This window comes from Entelurus aequoreus, linkage group LG17, assembly GCF_033978785.1.
Source record: "Entelurus aequoreus isolate RoL-2023_Sb linkage group LG17, RoL_Eaeq_v1.1, whole genome shotgun sequence".
NCBI classification, from domain to species: Eukaryota; Metazoa; Chordata; class Actinopteri; order Syngnathiformes; family Syngnathidae; genus Entelurus; species Entelurus aequoreus.
The window spans coordinates 8,881,638-8,903,323 of NC_084747.1; the positions used below are offsets into that span (position 1 = coordinate 8,881,638).

Below are 21,686 nucleotides of genomic sequence, written 5' to 3' on the forward strand. Positions count from 1 at the left end.
ACCATTAGCACTTGTGCCTGCTCAGGTGCACCATTTAGCTTTATGTAGACTTTGCAGTTGGACGACCATGTTGCTTGTATTTGTCCCTCTTTGCGTAGGTACCGAGCTCTTTTAGCAATATCAGCATTGCTCTTGGTTAAATGTTCATTGAGATAAACATTTGATCCCTTGAGCATCCTACTTTGTTGCAAAAGATTGATTTTGAATTTTCTATTTGCAAACCTCATAATGATGGTTGCCGGTTTGCTTTTATCTTTCTGAGGGAAACGGTGACAAGCTTCTATATTCTCCTTATTTATGCTAATTCCCTTTTCTTGGAGAAACTTCACCACCTGCCGCTCCACTGAGTCCAATTCTTGGTCCCTGGGCACTGATCCCTGGACCTCGGACCTCACTGCAGCAGCAAATGACGCAGGTCGCGTTGGCAGACCAGTAACGATGACATCGTTCATTCTAGTATATTGTTCTAAATCAGATAATTTACTTTTCAGTTGCACAATCATATTGTCTTTCTCTTCATTTTGCTTCTTCAGTTCCTTAATATCTTTCATCATGCCCATCAAAGTGTCTTGCTTACTTGCCATTGCTTCCATTTGGTGTGCCATAAACTCCACTGATTTCCGTAGCTCCTCATTGGATCTCTTTAGTTCTTCCCTGTCTCTTTTGGTGGCCATTATTAATGATAGCTGCTAGGCCTCTGTTGAAGCCTGGAGCCGGCCTGATGATGGCTGCTGGGCGATGGCTGAAGCCTGGAGCCGGCTTGATGATAGCTGCTGGGCCTCTAGTGAAGCCTGGAGCCGGCCTGATGATAGCTGCTGGGCCTCTGCTGAAGACTGGAGCTGGCCTGATCTGGTGGAACAGGCTGGAGCTGCTGGAGGCGTAGAAGCTGCTGGTATCCTGGGCCTGGTGGTGTTAGCAGATCTAGATGCTGCTCTCCAGTGCAAATGCATACAACAGCTGGCCTGTCCTGATGGTGCTAGCTGCTGCTGCTGCTACTGAGGCCCTGGCCTGGTTGTGCTGGTAGCTGCTGCTGAGCTACCAGCACAGATTAATAAGAGTCTCAAACAGTAAAAACCATCCAACTCTTTTCTTTGCATATCCACTTAAATTAGCACTGGGTGGACAATTGGTACTTTGAATAAAAGTTGTATATGTCTAAAATACGAAATTATAGACAAAACTGGTTGAGATCAGCTCAGACCAAACACACACAGCCAGCCAGTGTGTGTTGCAGTCACAGGTGGAGAAAATCCTCAGTGCTGAACTCTGTAGAACCTGCACCTGGCTCGCTGACAACAAGCTATCCATACACTTGGGTAAAACGGAATCCATCCTGTTTGGGTCCCACATCAACCTTAAGAAAGTCCATGACTTCACTATAAAAGTGGGTGACATTGTTATCACCAGGAAAGATGAGGTCACCTACCTAGGTTCCATTCTAGAGGCTAACCTTTCCTGTAAACAAATGGCAAAAAGGTCAACCAACGAACAAGATTTCTCAACAGAATCTCCTCTCTGGTCAACTAAAGCACCATGAAGATTCTAGTGGGAACTCTCGTTCAACCCTTTTTCGATTACGCTTGCACCTCCTGGTACCCTAGCACCTCCAAAACCCTCAAATCTAGACTCCAAACATCCCAGAACAAGCTTGTCAGATTACTTTTAGACCTCCACCCTGGATCACACCTCACTCCTACCCACTTCTCCAAAGAGAGCTGGCTCAGGGTGGAGGACAGAGTAAAACAACTTGCACTGAGCCTAGTCTATAAAATCCGCTACACCTCCCTGATAAATGATAAATGGGTTATACTTGTATAGCGCTTTTCTACCTTCAAGGTACTCAAAGCGCTTTGACAGTATTTCCACATTCACCCATTCACACACTGATGGCGGGAGCTGCCATGCAAGGTGCTAACCAGCAGCCATCAGGAGCAAGGGTGAAGTGTCTTGCCCAAGGACACAACGGACGTGACTAGGATGGTAGAAGGTGGGGATTGAACCCCAGTAACCAGCAACCTTCCGATTGCTGGCACGGCCACTCTACCAACTTCGCCGCGCCGTCCCCGAAGTACATGTCAAACTACTTCCTTAACGTAAATGACCGCCATAACCACAACACCAGGGGGAGCTCCACTAACCACGTTAAACCCAGATTCCGATCTAACAAAGGTCTTAACTCATTCTCCTTCTATGCCACATCAATATGGAATGCACTCCCAACAGGTGTAAAAGAAAGGGCATCTCTATCCTCCTTCAAAACCGCACTAAAAGAACACCTCCAGGCAGCTACAACCCTTGACTAACACCCCCCCTCCACATCCCACCTCCCCGGATTGTAAATAATCAAATGTAAATAATCAAATGTATATACTTGTTCTTATGCTTTCTGAGCTCACTATGTTCACTACTTGCTGTGCATATCCTACCAAGTCAGACCTACACTGTTTCAATGTCCATTGCTCTTATGATACAAGTGTTGATGACTGAAGTATGCTGATAGCAACCAAACCCCCCAACCCCCCGCATCCCACCCCCCGGATTGTAAATAATGTAAATAATTCAATGTATATACTCTGAGGATTAAATTGTGTGATGACTGTATTATGATGATAGTATATATTTGTACCATGAATTATTTAACGTGGACCCCGACTTAAACAAGTTGAAAAACTTATTGGGGTGTTACCATTTAGTGGTCAATTGTACGGAATATGTACTGTACTGTGCAATCTACTAATAAAAGTTTCAATCAATCAATCAAAAGCAATGCAGCTGTGATATTTAAGATATACGCTGACTGCGTGGTGACGTCAACACGCACTAGTGGACAATGTTACGCCTGATGTATGGGACAGGTGCATGTGAGCGATGTTGATTATTAATGTGTTGTCCTGAAGTCAATTGTTAATATTATTTACATAATTACTTGATAATACTTTTGTATAAGTGACTGCAATGCTTTAATTTGGAGCTAAAGTTGTTTTTATTTATTGTATGCTATAATCGGGAAACAGCAGTTAGATGATGTCACTTCCGCTAAATTACTTCCTGTTGGTTGCCTTCCGGTATTCGTTCGAAAGCAAGTCGTGCATGTTGCGGTCTTCTGTAGTCATTTATGTTGCCATCCTACACAAAGTGGCGAAGAAGCAATGCCGTAAGTTGTCTTTAACAAGTTAGCAACACGTCAGACATGTTAAGAAAGTGTAATAGTGCCGATATGTTGAATACAATTGTCGAATTAGATACAATGTGTGGAGGTTCAAGTCATTCAGGCCCTCTGCTGGACATTTTGGGACATTACAGTTACATTTTGTATGTCATAGTAGACAAATATGTGCAGAGGCAATAAGTCTGTTTGTGTCTCTTTGTTATTTTCACTTTTTCACCATCTTGTCTATGAAGAAAATGTCAAAAGTAAATGGTCAAGCTTACAACGACGTTCTCTTCATTGACTCCGGTTTGGCTTGGTGTATTTTTTTGATTGATTGAGACTTTTATTAGTAGATAGCACAGTACAGTACATATTCCGTACAATTGACCACTAAACGGTAACACCCCAATAAGTTTTTCAACTTGTTTAAGTCGGGGTCCACGTTAATCAATTAATGATACAGATATATACTATCAGCATAATACAGTCATCACACAAGATAATCATCAGAGTATATACATTGAATTATTTACATTATTTACAATCCGGGGTGTAGGTTTGGTTGATATCAACACTTCAGTCATCAACAATTGCATCATCAGAGAAATGGACATTGGAACAGTGTAGGACTGACTTGGTAGGATATGTACAGCAAGTAGTGGACATAGTGAGAGAGATCAGAAAGCATAAGAACAAGTATCTACATTTGATTATTTACAATCCGGGGAGGTAGGATGTGGAAGGGAGGGTGTTAGTTTAGGGTTGAAGTTGCCTGCAGGTGTTCTTTTAGTGCGGTTTTGAAGGAGGATAGAGATGCCCTTTCTTTTACACCTGTTGGGAGCGCATTCCACATTGATGTGGCATAGAAGGAGAATGAGTTAAGACCTTTGTTAGTTCGGAATCTGGGTTTAACGTGGTTAGTGGAGCTCCCCCTGGTGTTGTGGTTATGGCGGTCATTTACGTTAAGGAAGTAGTTTGACATGTACTTCGGTATCAGGGAGGTGTAGCGGATTTTATTGACCAGGCTCAGTGCAAGTTGTTTAACTCTGTCCTCCACCCTGAGCCAGCCCACTTTAGAGAAGTGGGTAGGAGTGAGGTGGGATCTGGGGTGGAGGTCTAGAAGTAACCTGACTAGCTTGTTCTGGGATGTTTGGAGTCTAGATTTGAGGGTTTTGGAGGTGCTAGGGTACCAGGAGGTGCATGCGCAATCGAAAAAGGGTTGAATGAGAGTTCCCGCTAGAATCTTCTAGGTGCTTTTGTTGACCAGAGAGGAGATTCTATATAGAAATCTTGTTCGTCGGTTGACCTTTTTGATTACCTTGGTTGCCATTTTATCACAGGAAAGATTAGCCTCTAGAATGGAACCTAGGTAGGTGACCTCATCTTTCCTGATGATAACAATGTCACCCACTTTTACGGTGAAGTCAGTGACTTTCTTAAGGTTGATGTGGGACCCAAATAGGATGGATTCTGTTTTACCCAAGTGTATGGATAGCTTGTTGTCAGCGAGCCAGGTGCAAGTTCTACAGAGTTCAGCACTGAGGATTTTCTCCACCTGTGACTTGTCCTTGTCTGATACCAGCAGGGCAGAGTCATCCGCAAACAGGAACAATTCACAGTCGCATGCTGATGACATGTCGTTTATGTATATTAGGAACAGTAAAGGCCCCAATATACTGCCTTGGGGGACTCCACAGCTCACCGAGAGGGGGGGCACGGTGCCTCCCTTCCAAATAAGATTGCATCCAGCTCGATGAGGTTTTGTCAAATCCGATTGCTCTGTCTTTTTTTGATTGATTGAAACTTGTATTAGTAGATTGCACAGTACAGTACATATCCCGTACAATTGACCACTAAATGGTAACACCCCAATAAGTTTTTCAACTTGTTTAAGTCGGGGTCCACGTTAATCAATTCATGGTCGAGTCGGCGTTTCTACACGTCTGACGAGAACACTAAAATGAATGCATCCACATCCATCCAACCGTCTCAATATTGAACCAGCAACAAGGTACACCTACAAACATTACAGCAGCTTCCGCAAACGCTGTCAAAATAAAACACATTAATTAAAATAATGGTCAAATTGTTGTCTAGAACAGTGATTTTCAACCACTGTGCCGCGGCACACTGTTTGTGCCGTGAGATATTGTCTGGTGTGCCGTGGGAAATTTTGCAACTTCACCTAATTGGTCCAAAAAACATTTTTTGCAAATCAATAATCATAATAATGTGCCGTTGTCTAGTGCCTGTGCTGTGTAGAGCTTGGCAGGGTAATCTTGTAATACTCCATACCAGTAGGTGGCAGCAGGTAGTTCATTGCTTTGTAGAAGTCGGAACGCGTCGAGGATGGTTTGTCGTGATCCCAATATGCAGAGCACTGCGGGAGACAGCGTGCAGGTAAAAAGGTATGTAACGCTTAAACCAAAAAATAAGTCCCGCTAGGAAAAGGCACTGAAGCATAGGATGGCTATGTAAAACAAAAGTAAAACTAAACTGGCTGCAAAGTCAACAAACACAGAATGCTGGACGACAGCAAAAACTTACAGCGTGTGGAGCAAAGACGACGTCCACAAAGCACATCCCGTACATGACATGACAATCAACAATGTCCACACAAAGAAGGATAGCGTACGCACAACTTAAATAGTCTTGATTGCTAACACAAAGAAGGTGCGGGCAATGGGTGAGGGCGGACCTACGTCACTTCCGCCTACCAATCCCCTAGCAACCGGGAATTTGTTGAAAAAAAACCAGCTCACAGCGAACACAGCATTGACAGAAAAAGCATTTAACGAGCGTTGTGGCTTGGAAGTCGGCGTTAAATCCTTCATTTACGCATTTTTACTTATTCGCATATCGTGTGGAAAAAATGAAAATGTATTATTTGCGTCAGACTCGTCTCTGAACTTTAAAGCTTCTCAGGCTTAGCTTAGCTTGCTAGTTAGCTTAGCCTGCGCGCTACTAAGAAAGAGACGCGGAAGTTATCAACAAAAAGATCAAGTGTTAGTGTATAAAATATTGACAGATTTGAGGGCTACATGTATTGAATGGCAACATGAAAATTATAGAGTTTATTGGTTTTTAAAAACCCAACTGTTAAGTGCAAATTTAAACGAAACCGGTTTTCGAAAATAGCTAGCTAGGCTATAGACTATATAGTATATTACTTACTTAACTTAATCCTCTTCTTCCCGGATAGGAAATAAGGCTTCGACGACTCGACGCCATTCATCTCGCTGCTGTGCTCGTCTCTGTGCCTCGCCCCATGTAAGCTTCATCTCTTTCAGCTCCCCTTCAACTGTTCTTCGCCAGGTGTTCTTTGGCCGCCCTGGCTTACGTTTTCCCGGTGGTGTCCATCTTAACGCTGCCTTTGGTATCCTCTCGTTGTCCGGTTTTCGAAAATAGCTAGCTAGGCTATAGACTATATAGTATATACCGCATGTTATTTTTGTACAACAACAACTTCAGCTGTCGAACGTTATAAGGTACAAATTCAACAAGTACAACATTAGCACGGACGTATAGCCGAGTTGTGGTTAAGAAGGTGGATTTTTGTTCCTTATATTTACCAGAAACAAAGTGATCCGAACACACGACCCGGGACTTTGGGGGACTCCAGTGAGAACCGTCCTCGTTTTCCCGGTGTAAAGCTGCGAGCCATTTGTCTCGTCTCTGTGGGCTTTTATCACGCTTTGGCAGAACAAAATACAACCTTTGTTTTCCCTGTTTCCAGTTGTGGTTAGCACAACCAAAAACAACACAGTTTTTCTGCATTTTGGAGGCAGAATGACGGGTTTAACCAGCGTAGGTCGACAGGTTAAAGAGTAATGGCAACGGTTTGTTGGCAACGCCAGTCTGGTTGCTATGGCTCGAAGAACCCGTATGTAGCTCAGTTGCCCGGATGTCGGCCCTCACCCATAGCACTCAAAGGAAGGCGTGAAGCTGCTACAGGAGAACACCAACAAAACAGGAAGAGTCACCAAAATAACAGCGCAAGACAGGAACTAAAGCACGGCACACAGGAAACAACAACAAACTCAAAATAAGGCACGACAACCTGGTGGAGTTTCATTTTGTAACCTTTTCTGCTCGGATTTTTTTTAATGAAAAAAACGTGCCTTGGCTCAAAAAAGGTTGGAAAACACTGGTCTAGAAAACAGGCAGAATGAAGAAACATGAAATAAGTGTCAAATTCATGTCTAGAAAGCAGGCAGAATAAACAAAAAGAACAGATGTCAACAGAATAAGAGGACGAGAGCAGGAGCGGAAGTGGCCGACCTTTGGCGCATGCGCAAATGGATCGAGCTGCTCAAAGACTGTGGTGGCGACCAAGATGGCGGATCGGAAGGCTGCGGCTTTGTGAGAAAGTTTAGCATTTGCGATCCAACAGCGATAAAAATGGTCAAATATTCGTAGCCCGCGAAACGAAAGTTGAGTTTGAAGCGATGGAGTGTTATCTAAAGTGAAGATTGAAGACGTGATAGAAGATGGACGACTACTGCTATGCTAAGATGGCGACGTCCGCTAAAAGAGAACATGAAAGAGAATCAGCGCCACCAACTTCCAGCAAATCACCAACGGAGATAAAGACGAAAGACGAAGGTGAGTGACTTGAAGTTTTGTCATTTGAAAGCTATTTGAATTTCAAGGCCTTTGAAGTCGAAACTTGTTGAAGAATGTAAAGAAAGAGCCGCCATGATTGTTAGCTTGAAGAAGGCAGTGGAGTTCACATCAGAGGAGATGAAAGAATGCAAAAGTCAAATGAAGAAAGTGGAAGAGCAAAACAAGCGCTTGTGTAAAGAAAATAATGATGTGAAAGAAGAGATGTTGGGGAAGAGTAAGAGATGTGAAGAGAAGACTGGACCACATGTCTACATCAACGTGCAGAGGATTGGAGGTCATAAAGAACAAGAATAATAATAATAATGGATTAGATTTTATATGGCGCTTTTCTATTATTAGATACTCAAAGCGCTCACAGAGAAGTGGGAACCCATCATTCATTCACACCTGGTGGTGGTAAGCTACATTTGTAGCCACAGCTGCCCTGGGGCAGACTGACGGAAGCGAGACCACCACCTATCATTCATTCACCAGTGTGAGCGGCACCGGGGGCAAGGGGGAAGTGTCTTGCTCAAGGACACAACGGACGTGACTAGGATGGTAGAAGGTGGTGAAGAAGGAGCTGAGCCGGAAGGCAAAGCTCTCAATTTACCGGTCGATCTACGTTCCCATCCTCACCTATGGTCATGAGCTTTGGGTTACGACCGAAAGGACAAGATCACGGGTACAAGCGGCCCAAATGAGTTTCCTCCGCCGGGTGGCGGGTCTCTCCCTTAGAGATAGGGTGAGAAGCTCTGTTATCCAGGGGGAGCTCAAAGTAAAGCCACATTGAGAGGAACCAGATGAGGTGGTTCGGGCATCTGGTCAGGATGCCACCCCAACGCCTCCCTAGGGAGGTGTTTCGGGCACGTCCGACCAGTAGGAGGCCACGGGGAAGACCCAGGACACGTTGGGAAGACTATGTCTCCCGGCTGACTCTAGGGATCCCCCGGGAGGAGCTGGACGAACTGGCTGGGGAGAGGAAAGTCAGGGCTTCCCTGCTTAGGCTGCTGCCCCCGCGACCCAACCTCGGATAAGCAGAAGAAGATGGATGTATGGGTGGGTTTAAAAAAAACAACACTTTACTTAGATTGCAAAAAAAAGCCAGCATCTCATTATAAATTTCATCAAAAAATTAATTCTTCAGACATGGACACTTTTTGTTAATAACTTAGGACTAATTACAGTAGTACGTCCTGTTTTAATACAAAGCCCAAAAGCAGTGAAGTTGGCACGTTGTGTAAATGGTAAATAAAAAGAGAATACAATGATCTGCAAATCCTTTTCAACTTACATTCAATTGAATAGACTGCAAAGACAAGATATTTCATGTTCACACCGAGAAACTTTTTTTTTTTTTGGTAAATAATCATTAACTTAGAATTTAATGGCAGCAACACATTGCAAAAAAATTGTCACTGGGGCATTTTTACCACTGTGTTACATGGCCTTTCCTTTTAACAACACTCTGTAAAGGTTTGGGAACTGAAGAGACACATTTTTGAAGTGGAATTCTTTCCCATTCTTGCTTGATGTACAGCTTAAGTTGTTCAACAGTCCGGGGGTCTCCCTTGTGCTATTTTAGGCTTCATAATGCGCCACACATTTTCAACAGGAGACAGGTCTGGACTACAGGCAGGCCAGTCTAGTACCCACACTCTTTTACTATGAAACCACGCTGTTGTAACACGTGGCTTGGCATTGTCTTGCTGAAATAAGCAGGGGCGTCCATGGTAACGTTGCTTGGATGGCAACATATGTTGCTCCAAAACCTGTATGTACTTTTCAGCATTAAAGGTGCCTTCACAGATGTGTAAGTTACCCATGTCTTGGGCACTAATACACCCTCATACCATCACACATGCTGGCTTTTACACTTTGCACCTTAAACAATCCGGATGGTTCTTTTCACACCACGTCCACAGTTTCCAAAAACAATTTGAAATATGAACTCGTCAGACCACAGAACACTTTTCCACTTTGAATCAGTCCATCTTAGATGAGCTCGGGCCCAGCAAAGCCGGCGGCGTTTCTGGGTGTTGTTGATAAATGGCTTTTGCTTTGCATAGTAGACGTGCCAACTTCACTGGTTTTGGGTTTTGTATAATCAACGTTGTATCAATGTCTTGTGCCTGCTAGGCTGTGTGGTGGCTTTTTATTGCTACCATGCACATTTCCGCACATTAGCATCATTTTTTCGATTTAAGGATCGAAAGGTACTTACTAGTTTAGCAGGAACAGAGCCAAGGCGGCATTGGTCGAAAATTCCTCCTCATCTTTGAGCTCATGCCAGTGAGCAATGTTGATCCTTGACTGTCCTTTTTTCCGGGTAGCCTCCCTTTTTCTTATTTTTTGTCTCCTCGGACAAAACTTTCTGTTTCGTCGGGGGTTTTGCAGCTTCTGTCATGATAGCAGTAATTTTACGCCCTCAGGCCATGACAGAGCTTTCATTCAACAAGTTGTAAGTCCATGTCCCAAAAGTTATGAAAATATTGAATGAAGACTAAGAAGTTACCTAGTGCTGTTTTAAATGAAAACCATTTTTTTTAGAAATGAAAACAAATTTAAGTAATATATTATATATAGTCTATATAGTCTTGTCAGGTTCAAACACTGATGACATCTATTAAACAAGACAAGAAGCAATGAATTAAACAGAGTCAGAATTAAATTTAGCTCAATTGAGGAGAAACGTGTAGACACTGTACCCTTGTTTAGTGTCATCCCACGCTCTGACGAAAGATTGTACGCCTCCTCTTTTATTTGGACTTTCCCTGATTACATGGCAACATCTGTTTCTAAGGGAGGGGGGGTCGTAAACAGCCATCGCCTTTGGTTACCAAAGCAGTTCAAAGAAAAGGTTGTAAAACAGTTCGGGGGTGTACTGAGTACCACAAAGCTTTTCTTTCAAGTGAACATTTACTAAACAACACTTTCAAATGGTAAATCGTTATTTTTTATTGTTTACATCAGTGCTTCTCATCAGTGGTTTGGCAAACGGCAAGCGATGACTCAAGATTGTGGAGTTTTTTTGTTTTTTTTCCAACTCAAATACTGTAGCTTATATTTAACAAAAATACAAACCCCAAAAGCAGTGAAGTTGTCACGTTGTGTAAATGGTAAATAAAAAGAGAATACAACAAATCCTTTTCAACTTATATTCAATTGAATAGACTGCAAAGACAAGATATTTAACGTTTGAACTGGTAAATTTTGTTATTTTTTTCACAAGTATTAGCTCACTTGGAATTTGATGCCTGCAACATGTTTTTTAAAAAAACGGCACAAGTGGCAAAAAAGACTGAGAAAGTTGAGGAATGCTCATCAAACACTTATTTGGAACATCCCACAGGTGAGCAGGCTAATTGGGAACAGGTGGGTGCCATGATTGGGTGCTGCCAGAAAAATTGTATGTAAATTATCAAAAAACTTTCCATTCTCTAAGTTCCCAATGAACAGACAAGAGGTTGTCTTTGTTGCACCAAGCCAAAGGCTTGGAAAATTCCATTGTGTACGGTGGGAGGAGACGGGAGGGGGGGTTATCTATTGTCATCCAAGACCTGCCCAAGCTCAATCCAGGACTAGCCCAAGCCCGAGGCATCTTTTTCTTTTGTGTTAATGTGACCCAAAAACAAGAGCTGTTTACATACCTCCCATTCCTTTAGAAACAGATGTTGTTATGTCAACAGGGAATATTCAAATAAAAGAGGAGACGTGAACCTTTTCCGTCAGAGCGTGATGACACTGTGCAAGGGTACAGATGTACACGTTTCTCCTCAATTGAGCCAAATTGAATTCTGTCTGTTTATTTCCTTGCTTCTTGTCTTGTTTAATAGATGTCATCGGTGTTTGAACCTGACAGGTGTAAAAGCAGCTTCCATGAAATGCTCAGTCATTCACAAACAAGGATGGGGCGAGGGTCACCACTTTGTCAACAAATGCGTGAGCAAATTGTCCCAACAGTTTAAGAACAACATTTCTCAACCAGCTATTGCAAGGAATTTAGAGATTTCACCATCTACGGTCCGTAATATCATCAAAAGGTTCAGAGAATCTGGTGAATCACAAATCACATATGCGGCAAGGCCGTGACCTTCGATCCCTCAGGCGGTACTGCATCAAAAAGCGACATCAGTGTGTAAAGGATATCACCACATGGGCTCAGGAACACTTCAGAAAACCACTGTCAGAAACTACAGTTTGTGGCTACATCTGTAAGTGCAAGTTAAACTCTACTATGCAAAGCCATTCATCAACAACACCCAGAAATGCTTCGCTGGGCTCGAGCTAATCTAAGATGGACTGATGCAAAGTGGAAAAGTGTTCTGTGGTCTGACGAGTCCACATTTCACATTGGAAACTGTGCACGTCGTGTCCTCCAGACCAAAGAGGAAAAGAACCATCCGGACTGTTGTAGGCGCAAAGTGTACGAGGCAGCATGTGTGATGGTGTGGGGGTGTATTAGTGCCCAAGACATGGGTAACTTACACATCTGTGAAGGCACCATTAATGCTGAAAGGTACATACAGCAGTGTTTCCCATAAACTGCCAAGATACCTGTGGCAGTGGGGGCGTGGCTATGGGCGTGGTCACCATGACATCATCGATCAATTTGCATAATTTACTACAATGATATGATTTTCTCTAAAAAGGCTAAAAAAAATGTGTACTTACTAATTAATAATAACAGTCTTGTTTTAAACTTCCATCCATCCATCCATTTTACAATATAATTACAACACTTTATGTACATATTTATATACAGATTTGAACAATAAGTTATTCACTGAAATATATTTATTAATTGTGGTTCTTACAAAAAATATATCTTATAAAATATAAAAGCTAAAATGTCTCTTAAAGCTCTGCCCCTTTAATTAGTGCATACTAAATAATTTAACTTTAGCCTACTACTACAACCATATTATTTACCAGCAACATAAAGTGAAACAGAGGCAGAGGTTTTCCTGCCACAGTCAGTAACAAATAAACAGAAAACAGTAGTGGTCAAATACAAATAAGGCAACAAGAGAAGTATCCTACACTTCTCTTTTGTAAAGTAAATCTCAACAGCCTATATGGGCATCTACATCAACTATATGATTTGCCTGAGAAGCTGGACAGGACAAAAAAAAATAATAATAATAATTTGTGGTGGACGTAATAAATAAATGAATGTGTGGGAAACACTGATACAGGTTTTGGAGCGACATATGGAGACCCCGGACTGTTGAACAACTTAAGCCGTACATCAAGCAAGAATGGGAAAGAATTCCACCTGAAAAGCTTCAAAAATGTGTCTCCTCAGTTCCCAAATGTTTACTGAGTGTTGTTAAAAGGAAAGGCCATGTAACACAGTGGTATAAATGCCCCTGTGACAACTTTTTTGCAATGTGTTGCTGCCATTAAATTTTGATTTAATGATTATTTGCACAAAAAAAAATGATGTTACTCAGTTGAAACATTAAATATGTTGTCTTTGCAGTCTATTCAATTGAATATAAGTTGAAAAGGATTTGTTGTATTCTCTTTTTATTTACCATTTACACAACGTAACAACTTCACTGCTTTTGGGTTTTGTACAAGAAATATGAATTGCACCTTGTATAGAATCATTTTCAAACAACTGAAGACCTTCCGCTGGAAGGCAAAACATGAATAAAATACTCCCCTAAACAAAAATGTAACACTGCATATTGCATACAACTAAATAATAAAGCACAGTTTTAGTAAGTAGCTAACACAAAGTGTATGTTCACCAGATATTTAGCGACTGTTTTAGTGATCGTCCCCCATCGTGTTTCTCTCTTATCATCCATGATACTTTCATAGTAAATGATTCCACCGCAATAAGCTGCTTTTTAGTCAGTTTGTTTGTTGTTACGGTTTTGTTCGCCTTGTAAAGAGTTGCATTTCCCCCACTGGGTTGGATGCTTCTGTTTTTTTTTTTTTTATGTATTTTTTTCCAAAAAATACATGAAAATGTAAAAACAATACCACTGTTATTTTTACGATAAATTCTGGCAAAAAAAAAAAAAAAGTCAAATCGATATCACTGTTATTTTTCAAGTAAAAATTTGAAAAATTTGAAAAATGTAAAAAACGATACCACTGTTATTTGTACGGTAAAATTCTGGCAAAAAAAAAATCAAGAATATATAAACAATACCTCAGTTGTTTTTTACTGTAAAATTCTGGCAACGAAAAAATGCATTAAAATGTAAAAACAATACCACTGTTATTTTTACAATAAATTCTAGCAAAAAAAAAAAGTCAAATTTCTTTTTTCCAAAAAATACATGAAAATGTAAAAACAATACCACTGTTATTTTTACGATAAATTCTGGCAAAAAAAAAAGAAGTCAAATCGATATCACTGTTATTTTTCAAGTAAAAATTTGAAAAATGTAAAAAACGATACCACTGTTATTTGTACGGTAAAATTCTGGCAAAAAAATAATCAAGAATATATAAACAATACCTCAGTTGTTTTTTACTGTAAAATTCTGGCAACGAAAAAATGCATTAAAATGTAAAAGCAATACCACTGTTATTTTTACAATAAATTCTAGCAAAAAAAAAAAGTCAAATTTCTTTTTTTCCAAAAAATACATGAAAATGTAAAAACAATCAAATTTCTTTTTTTTCCAAAAAATACATGAAAATGTAAAAACATTACCACTGTTATTTTTTTACGATAAATTCTGGCAAAAAAAAAAGAAGTCAAATCGATATCACTGTTATTTTTCAAGTAAAAATTTGAAAAATGTAAAAAACGATACCACTGTTATTTGTACGGTAAAATTCTGGCAAAAAAAAAAATCAAGAATATATAAACAATACCTCAGTTGTTTTTTACTGTAAAATTCTGGCAACAAAAAAATACATTAAAATGTAAAAACAATACCACTGTTATTTTTACGATAAATTCTGGCAAAAAAAAAGAAGTCAAATCGATATCACTGTTATTTTTCAAGTAAAAATTTGAAAAATGTAAAAAACGATACCACTGTTATTTGTACGGTAAAATTCTGGCAAAAAAAAAATCAAGAATATATAAACAATACCTCAGTTGTTTTTTACTGTAAAATTCTGGCAACAAAAAAATGCATTAAAATGTAAAAACAATACCACTGTTATTTTTACAATAAATTCTAGCAAAAAAAAAAGTCAAATTTCTTTTTTTCCAAAAAATACATGAAAATGTAAAAACAATACCACTGTTATTTTTACGATAAATTCTGGCAAAAAAAAAAAAGTCAAATCGATATCACTGTTATTTTTCAAGTAAAAATTTGAAAAATGTAAAAAACGATACCACTGTTATTTGTACGGTAAAATTCTGGCAAAAAAAAAAATCAAGAATATATAAACAATACCTCAGTTGTTTTTTACTGTAAAATTCTGGCAACAAAAAAATACATTAAAATGTAAAAACAATACCACTGTTATTTTTACGATAAATTCTGGCAAAAAAAAAAGAAGTCAAATCGATATCACTGTTATTTTTCAAGTAAAAATTTGAAAAATGTAAAAAACGATACCACTGTTATTTGTACGGTAAAATTCTGGCAAAAAAATCAAGAATATATAAACAATACCTCAGTTGTTTTTTACTGTAAAATTCTGGCAACAAAAAAATACATTAAAATGTAAAAACAATACCACTGTTATTTTTATGATAAATTCTGGCAAAAAAAAATGAAGTCAAATCGATATCACTGTTATTTTTCAAGTAAAAATTTGAAAAATGTAAAAAACGATACCACTGTTATTTGTACGGTAAAATTCTGGCAAAAAAAAAAATCAAGAATATATAAACAATACCTCAGTTGTTTTTTACTGTAAAATTCTGGCAACGAAAAAATGCATTAAAATGTAAAAACAATACCACTGTTATTTTTACAATAAATTCTAGCAAAAAAAAAGTCAAATTTCTTTTTTTCCAAAAAATACATGAAAATGTAAAAACAATACCACTGTTATTTTTTTACGATAAATTCTGGCAAAAAAAAAAAGAAGTCAAATCGATATCACTGTTATTTTTCAAGTAAAAATTTGAAAAATGTAAAAAACGATACCACTGTTATTTGTACTGTAAAATTCTGGCAAAAAAAAATATCAAGAATATATAAACAATACCTCAGTTGTTTTTTACTGTAAAATTCTGGCAACAAAAAAAATACATTAAAATGTAAAAACAATACCACTGTTATTTTTACAATAAATTCTAGCAAAAAAAAAAGTCAAATTTCTTTTTTTCCAAAAAATACATGAAAATGTAAAAACAATACCACTGTTATTTTTACGATAAATTCTGGCTAAAAAAAAAAGAAGTCAAATCGATATCACTGTTATTTTTCAAGTAAAAATTTGAAAAATGTAAAAAACGATACCACTGTTATTTGTACGGTAAAATTCTGGCAAAAAAAAATCAAGAATATATAAAAAATACCTCAGTTGTTTTTTACTGTAAAATTCTGGCAACAAAAAAATACATTAAAATGTAAAAACAATACCACTGTTATTTTTACAATAAATTCTAGCAAAAAAAAAAAGTCAAATTTCTTTTTTTCCAAAAAATACATGAAAATGTAAAAACAATACCACTGTTATTTTTACGATAAATTCTGGCAAAAAAAAAAAGAAGTCAAATCGATATCACTGTTATTTTTCAAGTAAAAATTTGAAAAATGTAAAAAACGATACCACTGTTATTTGTACGGTAAAATTCTGGCAAAAAAAAAATCAAGAATATATAAACAATACCTCAGTTGTTTTTTACTGTAAAATTCTGGCAACAAAAAAATGCATTAAAATGTAAAAACAATACCACTGTTATTTTTACAATAAATTCTAGCAAAAAAAAAAGTCAAATTTATTTTTTTCCAAAAAATACATGAAAATGTAAAAACAATACCACTGTTATTTTTACGATAAATTCTGGCAAAAAAAAAAAAAAAGTCAAATTTCTTTTTTTCCAAAAAATACATGAAAATGTAAAAACAATACCACTGTTATTTTTATGATAAATTCTGGCTAAAAAAAAAAGAAGTCAAATCGATATCACTGTTATTTTTCAAGTAAAAATTTGAAAAATGTAAAAAACGATACCACTGTTATTTGTACAGTAAAATTCTGGCAAAAAAAAATCAAGAATATATAAACAATACCTCAGTTGTTTTTTACTGTAAAATTCTGGCAACAAAAAAAATACATTAAAATGTAAAAACAATACCACTGTTATTTTTACAATAAATTCTAGCAAAAAAAAGTCAAATCGATATCACTGTTATTTTTCTTTTTTTTTCCTTTTTTTTATTGACATCCAGCATCAGACATTCCTATCCATTACATCATATTCACATAAATCATATCTATTGTCTGCCCTAAATGTCCAAATATTTTTGTTTATATCCCACCCATACCACCCACCTCCCCCCCAAGGATGCTTCTGTTTCAGATGCTGGAATAAGTTTGTTGTGCTTTTGTCTTTTTTAACCAAACTGCAGCGTGCAGTCTTTTGTTCCACGCATGTTGCCGCAAATCCTAACCACTGACAACACTTTTCTTTCTTTCTCAGGAAATTGCACGGCCCATTAATCACTTTTTATTTGGTTGTAATGTTTTTATGACCGTGGGAAGCCAAAATAGAAATCCACTTCGATCATTTGTTCCTCGCAAAATTTCACCTGTCCTGAGTCTAGGCCATGTCATGTAAACACTGATCCATCATTCTGGCAAGGCACTAAAGGAGTGGCCATGAAACACTACACACACATGCAGTACTTTGAAGACAGTGTGTGAAATGATTTAAAGGATAAATATGTCATGGATCATGTCTGAACTAAAGTATTTTTATGTCGTTTTTGTCCTGCAGACGTCCAGCAACTGATTGGTCATACGGAAGAAATTTTCCCTGAGCCGCAAGGTGAAGGCTCCACTTTGAAGCAAGAGCATCCAAGGTCCCCCCACATTAAAGAGGAAGAGGAGGAATTTGGGATAACTCAAGAAGCTGATCTCACCAAGTTGTCATTGACTGTTGTCTCTGTGAAGACTGAAGATGATGAAGAGAAACCACAAGTGAAAAATCTCTTAGCTCCACTGTCAGATAGTGAGGCTGAAGACGAGGTTGAAGTAACTTTGAGCAGCGATACAGACTGTGAAGGTGATATGAGGACTCACACTGACAACAAACAGTCCGATTGCTCCAAAAAAAAGAGCGGTACAAAATGTTTCAGTTGCTCAGTTTGTGCTAAAAGCTTTACACTAAAGAACACTTTGACAGTACACATGAGAACGCACACAGGAGAAAAGCCTTTCGAGTGTTCAGTTTGCGGTAAAACATTTTCTCAAAAGATCAATTTGACAGCACACATGAGATCACACACAGGAGAAAAACCATTTAATTGTTCAGAGTGCGATAGAAATTTTGCTTACAATACCCATTTAACAAACCACATGAGAACACACACTGGAGAAAAACCTTTCAGGTGTTCAGTTTGTGGTAAAAGATTTTCTCGCAAGAGTGAATTGGCAATACACATCCGAACACACACTGAAGAGAAACCATTCAATTGTTCAGTTTGCGCTAAAAGCTTCTCCCAAAAACCAATTTTGACTGAACACATGAGAATACACACAGGGGAAAAACCATACAAATGTTCAGTTTGTGGTAAAAACTTCACTCAAAAACAAACTTTGACAACACACATGAGAACACACACAGGAGAAAAACCATACATATGTTCAGTGTGTGGTAAAAACTTCTCTCAAAAACAAACTTTGACTACACACGTGAGAGCACACACAGGAGAAAACCCATTTAATTGTTCAATTTGTGGTAAAGCATTTTATCGTGAACTCAATTTGACTAGACACATGAGAACACACACAGGAGAAAAACCATTTAAATGTACAGTTTGTGGTAAAAATATATCTCAAAAGGCTAATTTGGCAGCACACATGAGAACACACACAGGAGAGAGGCCATTTAAATGTTTAGTTTGTGGTCAACATTTTTCCCAAAATATCCATTTGACTGTGCACATGAGAACGCACACAGGAGAAAAACCATTCATGTGTTTAGTTTGTGGTAAAAGATGTTCTCGTAAGAGTGATTTGACAACACACATGAGAACACACACAGGAGAGAAACCATTTTATTGTTCGGTTTGTGGTCAAAATTTTGCCCGAAAACTATATTTGACTGCACACATGAGAACACACACAGGAGCAAAAACATATACATGTTCAGTTTGTGGGAGAGGTTTTTCACGCAAGGAAAATTTGACTGGACACATGAGAACACACACTGGAGAAAAACCCTTTAAATGTTCAGTTTGTGGGGGAAACTTTTCTCTCAAGACTCATCTCACAGGACACATGAGAACACACACTGGAGAAAAAAGCCTTTAATTGTTCAGTCTGTGGGAAAAGCTTTTTTTCCAGGTGATGTATGAGGTGACACAAGGGAAACACACAATAGAAAAAAAACATGTTCCACACGTTTTTTGTTTGATTGAAACTTTTATTAGTAGATTGCACAGTACAGTACATATTCCGTACAATTGACCACTAAATGGTAACACCCGAGTAAGTTTTTCAACTTGTTTAAGTCGGGGTCCACGTAAATCAATTCATGGTTCGTGGCGTCAGAAAGATGCCAGACAATAAAAAACATGTTCCACACGTGGCCTAAGAAAGATGCCAGACAATAAAAAACATGTTCCACACGTGGCCTAAGAAAGATGCCAGACAATAAAAAACATGTTCCACACGTGGCGTCAGAAAGATGCCAGACAATAAAAAACATGTTCCACACGTGGCGTCAGAAAGATGCCAGACAATAAAAAACATGTTCCATATGTGGCGTAAGAAAGATGCCAGACAATAACATATATGTTAAGATACAAAAACATACACCCGTTTGTGTTCAAAGCTGCACTAAAAAGAGCAAATTGTTTGATCGCAGGAGAAAAACCCTTTAGTTTCAGAGTTCGTACAATAGCTTTTTCTGAAAAAAAAAGGCACAACATGTATGGTGTTTCAGCATGTGTCGAATTAAATTTGTTAGTGCTAAAATCTTTACATCAAACTAAACATTCAAGCAATTCTTTATACAGTCGGCATTTTAGTGTGTTAACTTAGTTGTCTTCTAAGTTAATCTGTAACAGAAAAAAAAGAATTAAATGTTTTTTTTCCTCCTGTGAGTTCGACTGATGCTAAGAACAGCAGCTACACAACTTGGATTGGTTCAGAACAACATGGATGGGGTTTCCCTCACCTTCCTTTTGGATTACGGAAGTGTACATTAATGATCATGAAGTTGTGTTCGTGTTGTGTCAATCTTGTGTAATAGTGTTGTAGTTACAAAGTATCCCTTATGTTCAACAACATTTACTTCTGTTTTATTACAGAAATAAAAACTCATGTGACACAAATATAAGCGCAGTAAACATGTAGTGTGTCAGAATAATTGTCACAAAACTTTGTGTTTCCATGAGGCGAGAGGACAAAAGCTGTCTTTGATCTTACCAAGCAAAAGGCTTGTAAAACTCCACTGTGGGAAGCGACATGAAGGTGTCGGTTTCTTTTAACTATTGTAATCCACAGGAAGATCTAGTCTTGACCCGAGATCTACAAAGCGGAGAGGAAGCAGGACCTGACGCGAGCTCCAGGCATCTTTTCTTTGAACTGTTTTGTGACCGAGGGCAATGGCTGTTTACGACCCCCTCTCCACTTAGAAACAACTGTTGCCATGTAATCAGTCCAAATAAAAGAGGAGGCGCGCAATCCTTTTGTCAGAGCGTGGTGGAAGACTGCAATAGTACAGCCCAGACGTTTATCCTCATTGAGCTAAATTGAATCCTGTCTCTGTTTAATTCCTTGCTTCTTGTCTGTTTAATAGATGTTATCGGTGTTTGAACCTGACATAGTGTCCTCTTTTTGTATTATTTGTCTCAGGCCCCGATAATGTTTGATATACAAATAAAGTTATCATGATCCGTGGTCCAGCTCATGTTTTGTTAAGTTATGTTCTGTTAGTTTTGGACTCCATAGTTCCTGTTTAGTGCACCCTTGTTTGTTTTAGTTTCCATGATGACTCATTAGTTTCACCTGCCTCATGTGTTCGGGACACACACATGTTCTAATCAGGAGATTATTATTTAAGCCTGTCGTTGTCAGTTAGTCGGGCTGGCGACATTCTGTCACGACGGGGTTTTTTTCGCAGCTTACTGCAAGATTTGTTCTCCCGGGATGCAATCAAACTATACCGGACAAGGCTTGAAGGTAGGAACATTTTTAATCATGACTCTCAAAAAGGTAAAAACAAAAAGCGCTCAAGGCGAAGGCACAACTTAACGCAGGAAACAAAAGCTAAGATTTAGCATAAACTATGAACATGAAACAAAAAACTCGCTAACTGTGGCATGAATAAACAAAACTTACTTGGCATAGCATGAAGCGAATAATCGCATGAAAACAAGCATGAATCTGTGGCATGAAACGATCAGTTTGAACAAAGCATGGAACAATCAATGTCGCCAGCCCGACTAACTGACAACGACAGGCTTAAATAATAATCTCCTGATTAGAACAGGTGCGTGTCCCGAACACATGAGGCAGGTGAAACTAATGAGTCGTCATGGAAACTAAAACAAACAAGGGTGCACAAAAACAGGAACAATGGAGTCCAAAATTAACAGAACATAACTAAACAAAACATGATCGGGACAAGTCGGGAAAAGTTGCCTAAAAGAGAATTGGCTTGGCAATTTAAGGCCACTGAGCACATAATTCGGGTTTCTGTACACACCTGTATGGTTTCAAAATAAATGATATATCCTTCCATGACTCCAGGTCTGAGAAAAACAGGGGCGTCACTAGGTTTTAAGAACAGTGGGGGGCCGAGCCCCCAGGAGATTCA

The 21,686-nt window shown here is 38.6% G+C and overlaps 1 protein-coding gene across 1 annotated transcript; it reads left to right on the plus strand.

Annotated features, from left to right (window-relative positions):
• The first annotated feature begins 7,292 nt into the window (after positions 1 to 7,292).
• LOC133632238 (gastrula zinc finger protein XlCGF57.1-like) lies at positions 7,293 to 20,826 on the plus strand. Its single transcript, XM_062024557.1, has 2 exons — positions 7,293 to 7,756; positions 17,637 to 20,826. The coding sequence occupies exons 1-2, from the start codon at positions 7,642 to 7,644 to the stop codon at positions 19,172 to 19,174; spliced, it is 1,653 nt and encodes a 550-aa protein (XP_061880541.1). The 5' UTR covers positions 7,293 to 7,641; the 3' UTR covers positions 19,175 to 20,826.
• The last annotated feature ends 860 nt before the right edge of the window (positions 20,827 to 21,686 follow it).

Coding starts and splice junctions, on each gene's coding strand:
- LOC133632238 (XM_062024557.1), top strand. CDS start 7,642: ATGGACGACTACTGCTATGCTAAGATGGCGACGTCCGCTAAAAGAGAA. Junction 7,757..17,636: donor GATAAAGACGAAAGACGAAG/GTGAGTGACTTG, acceptor TTTGTCCTGCAG/ACGTCCAGCAACTGATTGGT.